The following is a 20,881-nucleotide window of genomic DNA, read 5'->3' as shown; positions in this document are numbered from 1 at the left end:
TGAGCCTCCAGTACGGAAAGCAGACATTAGTGAATGGGGGAAATCGCTAATGTGGGTGAAGGTAAACAAGGAGCAGTAGAGAATAGTTAGAGGCCTGAAGAAACCAAAAGTACCTACTCATTTTCAGTCCCCTCTCAGATGAGGGGGATCTCATTTAGGACTAGACTGCTCTACAACTTCTGCAAAACTGTACCTGCTTAATTCTAGAGTTTTCAATAAAGTGTTTCACTTTTTCCTCCTCAGTATCACACAGACCAAAAGACGTCCAAATGTCCAACCGAGTCATTCTGAGTCCTTTTTATTTCCATTGATGAGAGCAATTTTCATCTTTTCCTTTTTGAGTTAAACATTTTAGGCGTGAATTTCTCCTTGAAAAGAATTGTTCTTGCAAGACCTCAGGGATAGGAGGCAATAATTGACAAGCAGCATACCCACAATGAACTTAGAGTCTAGAGATCTCAAGGAAGAGTCCAGTTCTATAAGATGATGATAATGGTATTTAAGTGCTTACTATGCCAAGCACTGTACTAAGGAATGAAGTAAGTACCAGGTAATTAGTTTAGATACAGTCCCTGCCCCATATGGGGCTCTTGGTCTAATGGGGAAGGAAAACAGATTTTTAATCCCCAATTTACAGATGAGGAAACTGTGACACAGATAAATTCACTGAATCCTAGTTATTGAACACTGTGGGTAGAGCACTGTTAATTGACTTGCTCAAGGTCATACAGCAGGCCAGTGGCAGAGCCAGGATTAGAACTCAGCCTCTCTTTCAGGCCCATGTTATTTCCACCAGGCCATGTGAACTGTTTGTCAAATTGATAGTGTAACCAATCCAGAACTGGAGCTATTACCAACTCTTAATCTGTAGTTATAGTTGGGGAATTGAGGTCCCAGAGAACTGGCCATTGCTACCTCTGGCTCGATTACCCTGTTTCCAGCATCTTCGGTTCTTTTGAAAACCTGGCTTCTAATCTCTGCTCTACTGCTTGTCTATTTTGTAACCTTGAGTAAGTCACCTTTTCGGTGCCTCAGTTACCTCATCTGCAAAATGGGGATTGATTGATTATCTTATATCTCTACCAGCATTGTCTCTTGATTATCATGTATCTCTACCAGTGCCTTGCACAGTGCCCAGAACATAGTCACCACTTAACAAATAACATTTAAAGAATCCCATCATAATCCAGTGCTGATCAGGATTCCCATTACAAACTGTCCTGTTCAGAGATTGCAAGCTCTCTGTCAATATTTCATTACAGTTCCTGATCCTGGACCCTCAAAGCAAATTTGTGACTTTATCTTATGGAGGTTTGTTGGGGTTTTTTTTTAGAATATCCCATGGTCATTCTCTTAGTAAGACCAGAAATAGGCTTATGATAAATATGGCCATAGTCTTGGTGGGCAGGGAAAGGAGATAATTGAGAGAGCATGTTTTAAGTCACTCAACAGCAGTAATGATAATGAATTGTAATAATATTTGCTAATCAATGGCATTTATTGAGTGTTTCCTGTATGCACAGGATTGTACTAAGCACTTGGTGTGTGTGTGCAGAGGGGCACAATGCTATAAAGTAGGTAGATATGATGCCTGCCCCTAAGTTATAGAATGCAGTCAAATCAGACACAGTCTGAATCTCACAAGGGACTCACAGTCTAAGGGGGAGAGAGAATAGGTATTAAATCCTTACTGTACCTATGAGGAAACTGAGGCACAGAGAAATGAAGTGACTAGCTGAAGGACATGCAGCAGATAAGTGGTGGGGCTGGGACTAGAACCCAGGTCTTAGAGAAGCAGCATGGTGTAGTGGATAGAGCATGGGCCTGGGAGTCAGAAGGTCATGGGTTCTAATCTCAGCTCCTCCACTTGTCTGTTGTGTGACCTTGGGCAAGTCACTTCTCTGTGCTTCAAGCCTCCATAAGATAAAGTCACAAATTTGCTTTGCAGATCCAGGATCAAGAACTATAATGTTTTGACAGAGTTTGCAATCTTTGAAGAGGACAATTTGTAATAGGAATCCTGAGCAGCACTGGAATATGATGGGACTTTTTTAATAGTATTAAGTGGGGATTGAGACCGTTAGCCCCACAGGGGACAGGGACCGTCCCCAACTCAATTTGGTTGTAACCACTCCAGCGCTTAGTACTGTGCCTGACACATAGTAAGCACTTAACAAATACCGTTGTTATTATTGTTAGGTCTACTGACTCCCAGGCCCATGCTCTTTCCACTAGATCACCAAGGTTTAGGCATTTCTGGAAATCATATGGCCTTCAGATCCTCATCCAGTTGTTCTCAGCTGGGAGCTTACCAACCCCAATAGGAAGTCATAAGCTCATTAGAAAGGAGACTATTGAAGGGCTCGACTTTTTGGCATGTGCATGCTTTTGTCCCTTTCTCCTCCTAATTCACTCAAATCTATTTCAATTTTATAAACTCATTTTCCTAGGAAAAGCCTCTAGATTGTAAACTCATCATGGGCAGGGAACATGTCTATCAATTCCAGTGCATTGTATCTCCCAAGCTCTCAGTACAGTGCTCTGTACACAGTAAGTGCTCAATGAACACGATTGATTTGGGTGAATGTATGTATTTAGGGGTTTGTTTCTTCTCCTTCCCATCCTCTTCTGCTCAAGCCAAGACCACAAATAAGCTAGAATCACTTCTCTTATAATGCATGTTTTCATCCTGCATTTTAGCTAGCACATTGTGGGGGAGCTGGGGGATGTTCTTCAAATGTCACACATATATTTGGTTAGAATGCCCTGTGCTTTCAGAAGTATTGGTTGTGCACATGCAAGTAATATCAGGCAAAGCGTGAACACTACAATCCTGAATTCTCCGTCTGCAGTGGGAATGTGTTCCTCTTCATCTTAGGAAATCACCGTGGCCTAGTAGAAAGAACAAAGGTCCTGGAGTCAGAGGACCTGGGTTCTAATGCTGGCTCTGCCACTTGTCTGCTGTGTGACCTTGAGCGAGTCACTTTACTTCTCTCTGCACTTGTTACCTCATCTGTAAAATAGAGATTAAGACTGTGAGCCCCATGAGGGACATGAACTGAGTCCAACCTTTTATCGGCAAGTTGTAAACCCTGAACAGATACCATAAAAACAGGGAATGTGTTTGATCTGATTAAATGATTCTACCCCAGAGTTTAGTACAGTGCTTAACACATACTAAATGTTTCACACATATTGTGAGAATTATTACTATTATTATTATCATCAACATTGTTTTCTGACTTTGGACATATTTTCAGGAGTTTGAATCTCAGATACAATGTTTTTGTATCTCAACAATCAAGTATTTTATCATTTGCCAGTTTATAAATGCCTACTCTCATCACCTACTATTTTTCTACACTGAACACAACACCAGACCCTGGAGTCATGCATCATAAAGCAGAATGAAACTTTTACAAAGAACCTTTTTTTTTTCTTTCCTCTGCCCAACCCCCTTGACACTGCTTGTTTCTCTCCCTTTCTTCTCTCAATCCTTAACCTGTAAAGTCAGAATTACCTATAAACAGTGTATTCTTCTTTTTGACAAGGAAAACAAAAACCCCAAACAGCAATCCCGAATCCCAGTCCAGAAACTCAACTCGATTCTGGTCTTCAAGTAGAATGCGTTATTGCTGCTTTTTGCCCTCTGAGTGTTTTTGGCAAATGATGCTCATTTGGTGCAATTGTTTAAGTGAATTTGTCAGTCAGGTGGCAAGGGTTCTGGAGGATGGCAGCATCTGGCTGAGATCCTGAGGAGAGAAACACAGAGGTTAGAAATGGGCTTGTGTCTGTATCTGCATTGTTCCAACTGGGAAAGTATTTAGCAAATGCATTTACTTAAAGACAGAGAAGAGATTTTTATCTTTGCATTGTGCATAGAGTTAAAAACTGCTTTCTCCAATGTCTTTAGCAATATCTTTGCTTTCAACTCTTTGGCTTTGATTATTTGCTTATTTTTAATCATGCGTCCTGGCGATTGGCTGCTGAGTGAATACATCATGGTATCGACTGGTTTCACATAAAAAGGCCAAATTAGCAATAATAATTTTCCTTGCATGCAACTCTGAATGGGCTTACATAGAAAAATACAACTTAGTATTACGGGGGGGAGGAAAAAAACCAAACCTGGAGATAAATGAATGGCAGAATAAATAATTTATGCTAATGAAATTACTGCAATTAGTAGTTCCACAATGACCCTTTTAAAAGCCACAGCTGTTAATGTCAGGAAGTGCTGTCACTGCTGACCTTATCATAAGAGAAAGTGACAAATTGAGAATGCAGGGAAGACCAATCATCAAAGAGGTCTGTTCTGAACGATTAGAGTTTTCTGAAAAACAGTGTGAATTACAACCAGCTGCTCTCTGGCTCTGCACATCTCCCATGCTGGGCCATTTTGTTAAGCCTTGATAACAATAGTTATTTTGCCCCATTGAGACAAGTTGTCTCGGGCCACTTCCAGCTCTACCGGAAACCACTTCTTCCATCCTTGATTTACAAATGAAACTGTTGTTAAAGAGAGCTTGGCAGGGCTGCTGGCCAAAGGGCCAAGACGCTGAAGGGCCATGGTTCTGTTGGGAGATTGCCGGACTTGGGGGAAAGCCTATCTGGGCACTGTCGAGGTGTGGACACGTTTGTATTTATGTTAAGGAAAACATTTACCAGGTAGATTACCACTCCATCTTCAAAGCTTTATTAAAATCCCAACTTCTTCAAGAGACCTTAACTCGGTAAACCTTCATTTCCTCTAATTGTTCTCCCTTCTGCATTGCCTAAACAGTGAACAGTCAGTCTTCTTTATAGAGCACTTACTGTGTGCAGAGCACTGTACTAAGCATTTGGGAGAGTTCAGTATAACTATAAACAGACACATTCCCTGCCCACAACAAGCTTACAGTCCAGAGGCGGAGACAGACATTAATATGAATAAATAAATTACAAATATGTACATAAGTGCTGTGAGGCAGGGAGGGGAGATGAATTAAGGGAGCAAGTTAAGGTGATGAAGAAGGGAGTGGGAGAAGAGGAAAGGAGGGCTTAGTGAGGGAAGGCCTCTTGGAGGAGATGTGCCTTCAATAAGACTTTGAAGAGATGGAGAGTAATTGTCTGTCGGAGGAGGGAGGATGTTCCAGGCCAGAGGCAGGATGTGGGTGAGAGGTGGTCGGTGATATAGATGAGATCAAGGTACGGTGAGAAGGTTAGTATTAGAGGAGTGAAGTGTGTGGGCTGGGTTGTATTGGGAGAGCAGTGAAGTGAGGAAGGAGGGGGCAGGGTGATTGAGTGTCTTAAAGCTAATGGTGAGGAGCTTCTGTTTGATGCGGAGATGGATGGACAACCACTGGGGGTTCTTGAGGAGTGGGAAAACATGGTTTGAACGTTTTTGTAGAAAAAAGAAAAAAATTATTATTATGGTACTTGTTAAGTGCTTACTATGTGCCCAGGACTGTTCTAAGTGCTGTGATAGATACAAGCTAATCAGGTTGGACACAGTCCCTGTCTCACATGGGGTTTACAGTTTTAATCCCCATTTTACAGAGGAGATAACTGAGGCACAGAGAAGTTAAGTGACTTCCCTGAGGTCACACAGGAGACAAGTGGTGGAGGTATTTCTGACTCCCAGGCTCGTGCTCTATCCACTAGTCCATACTGCTTCTCTAGTTGTTATTAATCGTTCATGATTCTCACTGTAATATTAATGGATTGGGTATGAAACATTTAACTGCTACACCAACAACTCATGAGCAATTTTCCAAAATATGTCTAAGCAGTATTGACAACAGTTTGGTAAATTATGTGTGACTTTCCTAAGGGTTGGTGTAGCTCATTTAAGTCATATTAATTGATTTGGGGGCTTCCCTTGATTAATTGAACAGGGTTCATCTTGTACAGAATGCAATAAATAATCATTAAAATGAGGGAGATGTGACTCCACAAATTAAAAAGTTAACTGCCTCAGAAGTCATAGAGGACAAAATGGAAGAAATGTGTAATCGTGCACCCCAGTAAAAATCTTGAGAGAATTGTGAATTTCATTTTTCAGTTAAAAAAAAAATCTCTGGCTCTCAGTAGATACAACTGCCCTCCTACCCCCACAATTCAACACCCTACTACACAGACCTTTATAACCACAGGTAGCCTAAGTTGTATTTAATGGAATTTCATGAGAAATTAGATGTCTTTCCCTGAGAATTTTTATGATGGCTGATCTGAATTTGGTTCTGCATCATCCTTGCTCTTGGATTTGCACCCTTTCTTCTCTCTTCTCTCAGACCCAAACTTATGTACATACCCGTAATTTATTTATATTAATGTCTCTCACCCCTTCTGTAAGAGAATGTGTCTACCAACTCTGTTCTATTGTATTTTCCTAAGCACTCATTACTCTGCACGTAGTAAGTGCTCAACAAATATGATTGATTTGAATGCAGAGACCCTTTCCTCTTTAGCAGATTCTGTCAATTTCAGTTTGAAATTAGCCCAAATATTCTATTCTTAAAAGCCATTTTCTTTTCGCCATTTACTCACCACCCACTCCTGAAATTAAACCCAGCCATTCTCCATCTGAATTCTCCATTTAAGCATTTGATATTCACCCCACTCTCAGCCCCACAGCACGTGTATACATATTCTTATACTCTGCCACTTCCCCCATCTGTGGTTTATTTTAATGTCTGTTTCCCCATCTAGACTGTAAGCTCCTTGTGGGCAGGTATTATATTTATCAACTCTATCATATTGTACTCACACAAATGCTTAATACTGTGCTCTGCACTTAGTAAGTGCTCAATAAATGATTGATTGAATGACTAAATTCTGCTTTGTGAGTAGGATCTAAGGACAAGAATAAGCCAATCTAACTCATTTTATTTGCCCTTTGTTTTATAGTGCAGAATGATTGAAAAGACATGTTGGGGCTAAGTATTTTAGTGAGATAGGAAAGGTAGCATTTGATGATATATTTTGGATTTACTCTTTCCGTCTAAGTTTCGTGAATTGAACTGAATTTAACAATCGTCTGACTGCAGTTCTTTCTTGCTCAGAGTTCCTAGTTAAATTGAACATTTTGACCTGGGCACGTTTTGAATCCAAATTTAGAAAGGTGAATCTTTACTTAAAATAATTGTGTGGGGAGGTTGAAGGGAGAAGAGCAAGGAAGAAGCAGGTAACCGTTCATGGAAGTCCATTTGAACCCTCTCTGAATTTAATCTGAATCTCAGTTTTGTAAGCTGAACTGTCTGCTTATTTGGAGAGTCCATGTTCTGTATCTCTCCGACTTTGGGAAATTCCCCCCACTTTCAAACCAAATGGTTGACTGACTTCTCATCCTTTTTGATTTCTCTTGACATTTGAGGTCACTTGGCAAGAAACTCCTTTATCCTTGATATTTTTCAGCCAGGTCACAAAGACTCGATCAGCCTTTTCATGGCCCACGTACACACCAGTGTAAATGAAATGAGCGCCAAGTATCATCAGAATGAACAGAGGCACAACTACACCACGCCAAAGAGTTTTCTATCGCAAATCTGTCTGTATAAGAACCTGTTGAAGAAAAAACAGAAAGAGGTAGCTCAGAGAAAGGAGCACTTAGTGAATGGCACCCAGAAGCTTGAAACCACGACCTCCCAGGTATGCCAAGCACTCTTCTCGTTTGACCATTTTCAATCGTGTTTTGTGGGGCTCTTTAAAAGGAAGCTTTCCTGACGAGACTGAAAATGATTTCCTTCTAATGCAATGTCTCAGCAATCTCAAGGTGCCCTGTGCTGGGATCAACAGTTACCCTGGCCATAACCTTTGATTTGATTTTTATTTTTTTATAGTGCAGAACAAGCAGTTGCTCTGGGCTGAGCTGTAGTTCATTCCATTTTAACCCATCCCATCCTTTATAATGGGCAGGGCTTTTTTGACACGAAAAATTGAACAGCCAGGGATGCTGCCGCCTGGGTCTGGCTTTTATTCTGGATGAAACATCGGCTCAGATTTTACATTCTTTAGGCCAAGGATCTAACATGCACCACCTTTGCATTTCTTCCTGTTTGGCCCTTCTGTCTCAGTTTCCCTGCCTGTGTGCGCGAACTAATCACCCAACTACCCCCAAAACACAGTCGGCTTCCTCTCCATTTCCGCTTTCAATTCATCTCCCCTTTCTCTTTCTACTTCTTTCTTCATATCCCCAAATGGAATTCATTCATTCAATCATATTTATTGAGCGCTTACTGTGTGCAAATACTGTACTAAGCACTTGGGAGAGTACAATATAACCACAAACAGGCACATTCTTGCCCACAGCAAGCTCATAGTCTAGAGGCAATCAACTCCCCAGGGTAACAGGCCACTTTGGTGCATGCAGCTGTCTTGAAAGGGGGATCTTAGACTGAGAGCAGACGAGTAGAGTTGGGTTCTCTGAAACAGAGCACTAATGTAATGCTAATCTTACTAGTATTATTCAGAAATGCTTTCTTCTTAAATGGCCCCTGCAGCTGATGCTTTCCAAGATGTTTTTCGGACAACCTCACCATTATCTTTGGAGGATTTTTATTTGAGGAACAGTTCAGTAGTCCAAGCAAAAGAAGCAGAAACAAAAACAGAGAGAGAGACTAAAGGACTTGCCTCGCAATTCAGAGACATGGCAAGAAATCTAATCTCTGCTTCTTGGCCTCTCCAGGACACACAACAAACCAGACTGGGCCAGATCACCAATTTGCCATTCTCCAATTTTCCAAAGCCTGAATGGTAATAATAATGGTATTTAAGTGCTTACTATGTGCCAGGCACTATGCTAAGCACTGGAGTAGATACAAGCAAATAAGGTTGGACACGTTCTCTGTCCCACATGGGGCTCACAGTCTCAATCCCCATTTTACAGATAAGGTAACTGAGACACAGAAAAGTGAAGTGACTTGCCCAAGGTCATACAGCAGGAAAGTGGCAGAGTCAGGATTAGAATCCATGACCTTCTGACTCCCAGGTCCGTGTTCTGTCCACTACACCATGCTGGAAGGGTGTTGACCTTCTATGAGTTATATGCCCATTGGCATTGGATGTGTAAGGTTTGGTTGGGTGCTCCAGTATTGAAAGCTGTGTGGATGTCAGGAGTTAAGAAATTGAGAGGAAGATATAGCTTTTTGTTAGAAAGTTTCTACAGCCAGCGGAAAAGTTTTAACAGTGGGTTTTTTGATACGAGCAACTGCCGTCCGTAGGCAAGTAATCTTTGGGCCACTTGAATTTCCTCAAGCTCACCAGCAGAGCTGTCCCTGACTCACCAGCGAGGGGCTGAGAGTGATTGTGAGCCCCTTTCAATGTGTCTGTCCCCCCCAGCATTGTACAGGAGACGGAGAGAGCAGGTGGCTTGAAGCAACGTCGCTGATGTGAGAAGGCATCTGCTCGGGGGTCTCAGAACCGGACAGATTCACGCACGGGTAAATCGAAGATGATAAGTTCCCAGCAGGTGCGGGTGCATTCTTTGCCCTTTTGGCTACTTGGAAAAACAAGCAGAGCCATTGGTGGGAATTTGTGAAATTCAGGCCTATCCCTCAATGTAACAAACTTTTACTTTTCAGCATCTATTCCATATGCTCTCATGGTGCCTAAATAATGACTTCTACCTTGTTCTTTAGGTAGAAGACCTAAAAGCTAAACTTGCTTCTCAAGAAGCAGAATTGCAACAGAGGAATCAAGATGCTGAAGCTCTGATTATGAAGATCGGGCTTCAGACTGAGAAAGTGAGCCAAGAAAAGGCCATTGCTGATACAGAGGAGCGAAAGGTCAGTCTAATTCCACCATTTAGAGTTGCTGAGCTATATTTAGGACAAAATAGACCTTTGTAGGTGAACGATTTTGAACAACTTCCCCTCCAGGGAGCATAAAATCTAAAGAATTATTATAGTTACACATGTAACAGCATTTCACACCATGATTACCACTTGACCTTTCTTTACATTATGCATTTTCCCAACCTTTTAGCTCTTTTAATGATATGAAAGAATAATAAATACTGAGCTCATTCAAGCATATAATGGATGTGGATCTTGAGCATCAGGGCCTATTTGTAATTCAGCAGAGGTCAGGAAGTAACCGCTCAGTATTTCAGGTTTTTAAAAGATTTTGGATTTTAAGGCAAATTGAACAACTCAATTGTTAACAAAGTCTATTCCACTGCTTTGCCATATGGTTCCAAACTGTGTGTTCTCCTAAGTAGAGAGAAGCACTAAATAGAATGTTGCCTTGGGGTCTGAATATAAATCCACCATCTTTTCCATTTACTAGGACACTATTTTAATTTTGAAAATGGGGTCTGGAGGAAGCGGGAGCAGGGGGATGGGGGGCAGGCTGAACAGAAGCAGTTCCCAAAGACCTTCACAAATTCTATAGTTGGGGGGCTAATTGCCAACAACAATAGAGGAGCAGCTTGGCTTAGTGGAAGGAGCATGGGCTTGAGAGTCAGACGTCATGGGTTCCTATCCTGGCTCTGCCACTTAGCCGTGTGACTTTGAGGAAGTCACTTTACTTCTCTGTGCCTCAGTTACCTCATCTGTAAAATGGGGATTGACTGTGAGACCCATGTAAAACAACCTGATTACCTTGTACCTACCTCAGTGCTTAGAACAGTGCTTGGCATTTAGTAAGTGCTTAAAAAATACCTTCATTGTCATCAACAAGCAAGCATGTGTAGTTTGTTGTAGGGATCAGGCAAAATTAGTAACTCAAAAAAAAATCTCAAATGTAAACAAATACTTTGGATAGTGCTTCTGCCCTTTGTGTCTTGGGAGTTAGAAAAGAGGCATTATTGGATTTTTATGTGCAAATATACAAGAGATTCCCTCTCCGAGACATTTCACACTTAGGGATGCTGTCTCAATCATATTTTTTTTTAATTGAGCACTTACTCTGCTCAGTTTAGAGTGAATTTTCTACTTTGGCTCTGAGGTGATTTTATCCGAAGGGTTGATATTAATCAGTCAATCGTATTGAGTGCTTACTGTGTGCAGAGCACTGTACAAAGCATCTGGGAGAGTACAATATAACATAGTTGGTAGACATATTCCCTGCCCAAAACTTTACAGTCTAGAGGGACCATAGGTAGGTGGCATCCTCATCAAACCAAAAGACTACTCTAATGTTAATAATAATAGTAATAATCATGTTGGTATTTGTTAAGCGCTTACTATGTGCAGAGCACTGTTCTAAGCGCTAGGGTATACAGGGTAATCAGGTTGTCCCACATGAGGCTCACAGTCTTAATCCCCATTTTACAGATGAGGTAACTGAGGCACAGAGAAGTTAAGTGACTTGCCCACAGTCACACAGCTGCCAAGTGGAAGAGCCTGGATTCAAACTCATGACCTCTGACTCCCAAGCCCGTGCTCTTTCCACTGAGCCACGCTGCTTCTCGAAATATGTTATATTATATGCTGCTTCTGGAAATATGTTATATTTCCATAGTGCTTTTGGTGCCAGAAAGGAGAAATGTCTAAACATTTGGGAATCATGTTTTAAAATAAGATAAAGTTGTTGATTGGTAAACAGCAAGCCCCATCAAATTGGCATCATATGTGGTACCAAAAGGCAATCTGTGTTTTTTTTTTCTTAAACAATTGCTGCTTTCACCATTTGAAGTTAAAATGGATTATTTTTTTCTAATTTTAATAATTGTTTCAGCTGTAGGACAGACTTATTATTAAAGGCTCAAAACAAATACGAGAGACTTAGCTAAATGAGCAACTTGACTATCCCAGCAGAAGTTAAGCATCCTCTGTATTCATTATAATTTGCTCTTTGGATTATATATCTGTTTCTCATGCATTTAAGGCAATTGGGTAGATCCTTAATGCTATTCATAGTATTTCAGTAGGCAATTAGGTAAAGCACATGGTGTGCTTATCCTAGCTAATCGCACCCCTGGGATATTTTTCGGTCGCAAGGTTTTGCCGAGTGCCTCTAGCGAGGCTTTTCCATCAGTAACTCCAGTGCTGTTAACTGCCTTGTTACCTTTTCACAGTGGAAGGATCAAGGCAAAGTTTTCTCCCTTTCCGTCTAACAAAGTTCATTCATTCATTCATTCAATAGTATTTATTGAGCACTTACTCTGTGCAGAGCACTGTACTAAGCGCTTGGAATGTACAAATCGGTAACAGATAGAGACAGTCCCTGCCCTTTGATGGGCTTACAGTCTAATCGGGGGAGACGGACAGACAAGAACTGATTAAAGCATTTCACTTGCCTTTTCCCAGACTGAGCTCCCTTTTTCCCTCTGCTCCCTCTGCTCCCCCTCTACTCCCCCTTCACCTCTCCTCAGCTAAGCCCTCTCTTCCCCCTTTCCCTCTGCTCCTCCCCCTCTCCCTTCCCCTCCCCTCAGCACTGTACTCATCCGTTCAACTATATATATTTTCATTGCCCTATTTATTTTGCTAATGAGATCTACATCACCCTGATTCTATTAATTTGCTATTGTTTTAATGAGATGTTCATCCCCTTGATTTTATTTATTGCTATTGTTTTTGTCTGTCTGTCTCCCCCGATTAGACTGTAAGCCCGTCAAAGGGCAGGGACTGTCTCTATCTGTTACCGATTTGTACATTCCAAGTTCTCAGTACAGTGCTCTGCACAGAGTGCTCAATAAATACTATTGAATGAACTTGCATTTACCGAGCAAAACAACATCTTGTGAGGAAGAGGGAGCAGTGACCATGATACCAGGTGGTAGCAATAGCTATTTATTGAGCACCTACTGGGTGCAATGCACAATGCTCATCACATGGAAAGTACAACAGAAGCATGAGATTCAATCTCTGCTCACAAGGAGCTTACACTCTTATGTGGGAAGACAGGCATAATAGTAATAATTGTGGTATTTGTTAAGCGCTTACTATGTGCCAGGCACTGTACTAATACCCAATATTTAGTGTTAGTACAGTGCTCTGCACCAAATAGGAGCTCAAAAGATACTGTTCATTCACTCAGTCATATTGATTGAGTGCTTTCCGTGGGTGGAACATTGTACTAATGCTTGAGAGAGTACAATACAACAATAACCAGGCACATTCCTTGCCTGCAACGAGTTTACAGTCTAGAGGGGGAGACAGAAATCCATGTAAATAAATATAAATAAATAAATCATAGATATGTACATAAGTGCTCTGGGGCTGGGAGGCGGGATGAATAAAGGGAGCAAGTCAGGATGATGCAGAAGGGAGTGGAAGAAGGGGAAAGGCGGGTTCAGTCAGGAAAGACCTCTTGGAGGAGATGTGTCCTCATTAAGGCTTTGAAGTGGTGGGAGAGTAAATGCCTGTCCTATATGAGGAGGGAGGGCATTCCAAGCCAGGGGCAGTATGTGGGTGAGAGGTCGGCAGTGAGACAGATGAGATAGAGGTACACTGAGAAGGTTAGCACTAGAGGAGCAAAGTGTGTTGGCTGGTTGTAGTAGGAGAATAGTGAGGCGAGGTAAGAGAGGGTAAGGTGATTAAGGGCTTTAAACCCAATGGTGAAGAGTTTCTATTTGATGTGGAGATGGATGGGCAACCAATGGAGGTTCTTGAGGAGTGGGGAAATTATGGGCTAAGTGGTTTTGTAGAAAAATAATGATTGACTGACATTCTGCCACCTGGTTGGGATCTCCCGGTCATTAGTATCACCTTTAAAAACAGAAGACTGCAAACGTTATGTTCATTCCTTCAGTCATATTTGAGCACTTACTGTGTGAAGGACTGTACTAAGCGCTTTGGAGAATACAGTATAACAACAAACAGACACGTTCCCTGCCCACAACGAGTTCACAGTCTAGAGGAATTGGGAAATCTAGATAGTTTTGTGGACTCTGGTCCAAATCTGGAATTTCATTAAGAAGCAGATAAGCCAGGACTGGACACTCTGCTTTTTAATGTAAATGTACTGCCTTGCCTTCAGATATGAATTAGTGGGAGGGAGGAGGTCACCCAAGATTCTGTACATTTGGGTAAATGCTCAAATGACTTCCCTATTTGATCCTCTGTTACTTGCCTGTAGAACCCCAATGTAGTAACCTCATTCCTTTGAATATCCATTATTATGGACTACTAATATTCCCTCATGTAACATCTGAACAAAAGTAGATATAAAAATCAATACATTTGGTAAAAACCCATTTAAGACCACAGACAGATGATTTGCAATAAAATCATCCTCCTAGACCTTATCTTAGACTATTATTACGGAGTAAGAAGCAAAAAAGGAATATCAGTCTTCACTTTGAAATTTCTGGTGTAGTTCCAAGACACAGATTCAGCAGAAAATTGGAAGGACTTTTAGTTAAGTGGGTTTTTTTGTTTGTTTTCTGTCCATAAAAGAGCAATTTTTGGAAGATTACAAAATCCTCATTATTTACCTGATTGAATGTAGCCTCAGCCTTCTTTGGAAAAACCCACAGTAGAAAGGGACACAAATTATTTGCATGCAGTACAAGTGATCATGTGGCAGAATTCTAATTATTAGAATTAAATGCCAACATTATTATTATTATTATTATTATTATCAATTATGAGCATCTGTGAAAAGTAGTACCATTCCCAGCAGATCTTAAGGAATACAAATTTTCTTTTTAAGTGCCCAAAGAAATTTTAATTTTATTTGATTGAGAGACCAAAAAAGCTTTTGCTTTTTTTTAGGTTTTTTTTTTAATGATAGTATATTTCAGCAGCTCAAAGATGAAGGATGAAAGGGCACTTAAATACAATGTTGTCTAGAACTACTCTGTTCTGAAAAGGAAAAGTGTTGTAACAAAATGAACATGCCCTCAATTCACTGGATATTATTGTCTTTGATCATTAGCAGTCCCTCACAATATTTTGCAGTGCAAAATTAAGTAGTCTATAAACACATAAAACTTATAAAAATCAAAAACTCTTCACCGCTATCCCTTAGCTTGTATGTCTCATGTGGACCAAGATTGCTTCTGATCTGATTAGGTTAGCTACTCCAGCCTTTAGCACAATGCTAGGTATATAAGTAGTACTAATGATAGTTATTGTGGTTTTAGTTAGGTACTTATTATATGCCAAGCACCATCCTGAGTGCTGGGGTAGATACATGATAATCAAATCTACTTGCAGCTCATGGTCTAGAATGAGGGCAGCACCAGGTATTTTACCCCCATTTACAGATGAGGAAACGGAGATGCAGAGAAGTTGAGACTTGCCTGTGTTGTCACAGACAAATGGTGGAACCAGGTTTAGAACCCACCTTTCTGACTTCCAAGTTCTTTCCACTAAACCATCCTGCCAGTCAATCATATTTATTGAGCACTTACTATGTGCAGAGCACTGTACTAAACTCTTGGGAGAGTACAAGATAACAATCACCAGACACATTTCAAGCCCGTAACAAGTTTACAGTCTAGAGGGACCAAGTGCTTGATAAATGCCATAATAGTAATAATAATCCTAAATACTTGATAAATGCCATAATAGTAATAAAAATCTCTCCACTGTCTGAAAGCAACTTCTTGTAGCGCAAAAGCTTTTTTTTTAAGTGAATTGAGCATGGTTGATTTTTAATTAGGTGGCTGCAATCCAGGCAGAAGTGTTTCAGAAACAGCGGGAGTGTGAAGCCAACCTGGTCAAAGCAGAGCCTGTGCTAGTGGCTGCCAGAGCTGCACTCAATACATTGAACCGGGTAAGCACCAGCTGGATTTGTGATTGTGTGGGAGATGCTCAGAATGACATTCCAAGATATTATGACGTTCTAAATGATATCGGGGGTATGGAGCCGGGGGAGACAAGTACAAGATACAGAAGGCATCAGAAAGCAGAGTCGGAGAAATGATTTCTAGAGGCACTTCACATCTCCTCAGGCAGTTTGTATTCCCACCCTGATTTCTTTCAGAGAGAAGCAGCATGTTCTAGAGGAAAGAGCACTGGCCCGGGAATCAGAGAACCAGCTCCACCAATTTCTTGCTCTATCACCTTGGGCAAGTCACTTAACTTCTCTGTGCCTCATTTTCCTCAACTGTAAAATGGGGATTAAGTACCTGTTCTCCCTCCTGTTTAGACTGTGAACCCCAAGTGGGACAGGGAACGCACCCGACTTAACTTGTACCTACCCCAGCTCTAAGAACAATGTTTGACACAGAATAAGCGCTTAACGCATAAGCGCATATAAAAAAGAGAGAAGTGGGTTACATGTTGAAACATGATCAACACATAGGAACACAAGCCCCAGGGCTGTGCTCACTAACTGAGGTTTGAAATGAGAGGAAATGAGGTAGCACATCATTCCTTGATTTCATAGTTAAAGCTCCTACCACGGACAGCGTCATTTTCCTGTTGTTCATTCGCATCTCTCACTCCTTCATTTTAGTTTGTGCCTCACACCATCTGCATTGAAAAATAGCAGGTGGAAGAACAATTGGATAGTAGTATTTATTGAGCACCAACTTTGTGCAGAGCACTGTATTAAGGAGTTGGGAGAGGATGATAGAATTAGTAGACCCAATCCCTGCCCTCAAGAATCTTACAATCTAGAGGATGACAGAAAGTAAAGTAAATTACTGGTTGGGGAAGGAAGCAATAGGGTGTTAAGATACCTAGGTTAATATTATAATGGTGGTGGGGGGTGACATCCCAAATACTGAAGTGTCAACAGAGAGGGAAATAGGGTGGGGAAATGTGAGATTAATCAAAAAATGTCTTTGAAGATAGGGGGAGCAGTGGTCTGTGGAATAATAATAATAATTATGGTACTTGTTAAGTGCTTACTATGTGCTAAGCACTTGGGTAGATATAAATTAAGCAGGTTGAACACAGTCCCTGTCTGACATGCGGCTCATAAGCTTAACCCCCATTTTACAGGAGTGGTAACTAAGCCCCAGAGAAGTTGTGACTAGCCCAGGATCACACAGCAGATGTGGTGGAACCAGGATTTAGAACCCATGCCCTTCTGATTCCCAGGTCCATACTCTATTCACTAAGCCATGCTCTGTGAATGTGAAATAGGAGGGAGTTTCAGGTGGGATGGAGGGCATGAGCCAGAATTCAACCACAAGAAAGATGAGAACGAACCACAAGTAAATTGGGATTAGAGAATTGAAGAATGTGAGCTGGGGAGCAATGGAAGAGGAGTGAGAATAATTGGAGAAATCTGATTTAAGTGGCTTCAATCCTAAGGCCAGGTGATATTACTTGATATTGGAGAACAATGGGCAACACTTAGAAGTTGTTGGGGAGTGGGGAGCCAGGATCAAAATGATCTCTTAGAAAAAAGCTAGTGAAGATTTGGGAAATAATCCTTTGCTACCCCTTCGACTGATCAGGTTCTTGGGGAATTGCCAAGTTTTAATCACTTCATGATCATATTGTGAATTTGAGTACATGAGTTTGTGTAGGGTATAGATGCTGAAGATTAATAGTGTTTACAATACTTTTGCCACAAATAATCTTGTATAGTTTAATTGATGTGCTTTTTCATGGTATTTGTCATTATACTATGTGCCAAGCACTGTTATAGCAATTGGAATAGATGAAAAGTAATCATGTTGGACACAGTCCATATCCCACATGGAACTCACAATCTTAATCCCCATTTTACAGATGAGGTAATGAGGAATGGAGAAGTTAATAATAATTATTATTTTTATTATCATGGTACTTGTTAAGTATTTACTATGTGTCAAACACTGTTCTAAGCACTGGAGTAGATACAAGTTAATCAGGTTGGACACTCCCTATCCCACATGAGGCTCACACTTTTAATTCCCATTTTATAGATGAGATAACTAAGGCCCAGAGAAGTTCAGTGAATTGTCCAAGATCACACAGCAGAGTGGTAGAGGCAGGATTAGAACCCAGGTTCTTCAGACTCCCAGGCCCATGCTCTATCCAGTAGGCCATGCCACTTTTCTAACTACTCTGCTGCTGCCCTTCAAAATGCCCATGAGTCTAGTTCATTGCAAAATCATCACCCCTTGCAAAATGAATTGAAAAATCTGCCAGTCGACTTTCAGTGACACTTGTATTTGTATTTTCTCCTCAGGTTAATCTTACAGAATTGAAAGCCTTCCCCAATCCACCTGTTGCAGTTACCAACGTGACAGCTGCTGTGATGGTCTTGCTGGCGCCCGGGGGCCGAGTGCCCAGAGACCGGAGCTGGAAAGCTGCCAGAGTCTTCATGGGAAAGGTCTGGGACCCACCATTATCAAGCCTCCTCATCTATGTCCTTTGCCAGAGCAGAATCGATTCAGTGTGGGAGACTGGGGAGGCTCAGAAGAGGAGTAATTGTATTAGGTGCCTGCTGTGTGCAAAGCACTGGTGAAAAATATATGGATGAGAATTAGAATTAGATGAATTAAATGGAAAAGGGCTTGGCGATGGACACATAAGGAAAAATATGAAAAAATCCAAACATAGCATCAACATAAAAGATGAGGATAGGGATAAATACAAAATTCTGATAAGATTTGTAGTGGACTGGGTCTAGAAGAGCAGAGTTTCAAGGTTGTCGAGGCTCACAGGCTAGCAATCTGAGCTACAATGATTGCCACAGCTGTGGCCTTTTTATGTATTATTTTAAATAAATTATAAATAATTTATATTTCTTTATTATAATTTATCATTTTTATTTTTATGCTATTTGTTAAACACTTACTATGTGTCAAACACCATTCTAAACGCTGGGGTCGGTACAAGTTAATTAGGTCAGACACAGTCCTTGTTCCGCTCTGGGCTCACCGTTTAAGTAGGAGGGGCAACAGGTAGCCCCATTTTGCAGTTGAGGAAACTGAGGCATTGAGAAATTAAGTGATTTGCCTAAATTCAAGCAGCAAGCAATTGGCAGAGCTGGGATTAGAACCCAAGTCCTTCTGACTCCCAGGCCCATGCTCTCTCCACTAGGCCTCACTGCTTCTCAGCATTCAGTGCAGGCGGAACTCTGCTGTTGCTGCTCCTGCTTCTGCTTCTCCCACTGAGGAGAGAGGCAGGTCAGGAAGGAGGACCCGGCCTGATTCATTCAATCAGTTGTATTTATTGAATGCCTACTGTGTGCAGAGCACTGTACTAAGAGCTTAGAAAGTACAATACAACAATAAAGAGAGACAGTCCCTGCCACAATGGGCTGTGAGGTGCTGGGGGATGGTCGGATGGCCAGCTGAGGGGCTCTGCGGGTCGGTGGTTTGGGAGGTCGAAGAGCGTGCTGCCGCTGCTTCCAGTTCTTCCATCAAAGGGGTGGATCATTTCGCTTCTTTATTGGGACAGCTGTTGGCCGCCTAACTGTACTCAGCTCAGCATAAGCATCCATTGGAAGGTTGCTAATTACCCAGATTGAGAGCTGTCCAATATAGAAACTGAATGTCTTTTTAATAAAAAGGACAAAGTTTCCATGTGCAAAAAAAAAAAAAAAGCCCAACCAAAAATCTTATGCCGATTTTTTTAAAAATTTTTCCAAATGGGAATATCTCCAGGGTAGGGAGTGAAACTTCTATCCTGAGGTAGAAGTCATTTTAAAAGGGTCCATTGCAAAACACTAGCTTCCTACTATAAAATCTGAAAAGGCCAAAGAGTGGGATAAATGGAGCTTGACAACTTTGCTTTATAGTTTGTCCTAAAAGCTGGTTTTTAGCATATGATCTTGGAATTTTCTCTGCAGGTGAGATGGATTGATCACAATGAACTTTGTCTCCTTTCAGGTTGATGACTTTTTGCAAGCATTAATTAACTATGACAAGGAGCACATTCATGAGAATTGTCTGAAAGTGGTTTATGAAAACTACTTGAAAGATCCCGAATTCAGCCCAAATCTGATCCGCACCAAGTCCTTTGCAGCAGCTGGTCTCTGTGCCTGGGTCATCAACATTGTTAAATTCTATGAGGTATCAATATCAATCAGGGGTACTTATTCAGCATTTACCATGTGCAGAACAGTGTACCTAATGTATGGCAGAGTATAAGAATGATAATAATAATAATGGTATTTGTTAAGTGATTACTGTATGCCAGGCACTATTCTAGACCCTGAAGTAGAAACAAAGTAATCAGGTTGTCCCATGTGGGGCTCACATCTTAATCCCCATTTTCCAAATGAGGTAACTGAAACACAGAGAAGTTAAGTGACTTACCCAAAGTCACACAACTGACGAGGGGCAGAGCCAGAATTAGAACCCATGACCTCTGACTCCCAAGCCCGGGCTCTTGCCACTAAACCACGCTGCTTCTTCAATATATAATACAGAGTATAATACAGTGGAGCTAGTAGAAATATTTCCTGCCCACAGTGAGCTTAAAGTCTAGAGGGGATCTCACCTAACAAGCAGGCTATGATGACTCGTCCCCTGGATCAGAATGAAATGCTAATTTAAAATTCAGGGTCTGAAGTGACAGAATAATAATTATAATGGTAATGATGATATTGGTTAAGTGCTTACTGTGTGTCAAGCACTCTTATAAGCACTGGAGTTAAGTACAAGCTAATCAGGTTGGACTCAGTCTGTGTCTCACATGGGTCTCACAGTCTTAATCCCCATTTTACAAATGATGTAATTGAGGCACAGAGAAGTTAAGTGACTTGCCCAAGGTCACAAAGCAGACAAGTGGTGGAGCCAGGATTAGAACGTAAGTCATTCTGATTCCCAGGTCCCTGCTCTATCCACTAAGCCATGCTGCTTCCCTAGCACAGATGCTAGTCATAAGGGATGTAGCTCACCATATGGGAAAAGGTGACCTTGAAAACATGCCTTTCGTAGGTATCGACATGACACACATTTCTGAATTCTGTTCAATGTTGTTTGAAATTGAGCACATCCCTTGGTTTATCTTTATATCCATTAGCTTCTTTTCAGAGTTGGCCTTCTGCATCTGGTGGACTTATACCAGCATGTGGCTTGTCATTTTGTTTGTTCCAGTTGCTGGAGTCAGACTCTTTG

The 20,881-nt window shown here is 41.2% G+C and overlaps 1 protein-coding gene across 1 annotated transcript in view; it reads left to right on the top strand.

Annotated features, from left to right (window-relative positions):
* The window catches only part of LOC100083380 (dynein heavy chain 11, axonemal), a 123,551-nt gene that overhangs the window by 23,623 nt on the left and 79,047 nt on the right, over positions 1–20,881 (top strand). The window contains exons 5-9 of the mRNA XM_001513893.6: positions 7,396–7,629; positions 9,618–9,764; positions 15,532–15,645; positions 18,001–18,144; positions 19,649–19,831. Coding sequence (XP_001513943.4) covers positions 7,396–7,629; positions 9,618–9,764; positions 15,532–15,645; positions 18,001–18,144; positions 19,649–19,831 — 822 coding nt within the window. The remainder of the gene's footprint in view (positions 1–7,395; positions 7,630–9,617; positions 9,765–15,531; positions 15,646–18,000; positions 18,145–19,648; positions 19,832–20,881) is intronic.

This window comes from Ornithorhynchus anatinus, chromosome 8, assembly GCF_004115215.2.
Source record: "Ornithorhynchus anatinus isolate Pmale09 chromosome 8, mOrnAna1.pri.v4, whole genome shotgun sequence".
Lineage (NCBI taxonomy): Eukaryota > Metazoa > Chordata > Mammalia > Monotremata > Ornithorhynchidae > Ornithorhynchus > Ornithorhynchus anatinus.
Note: the sequence above shows the minus strand (reverse complement) of the source record. Positions and strands in the feature narration are given on the sequence as shown.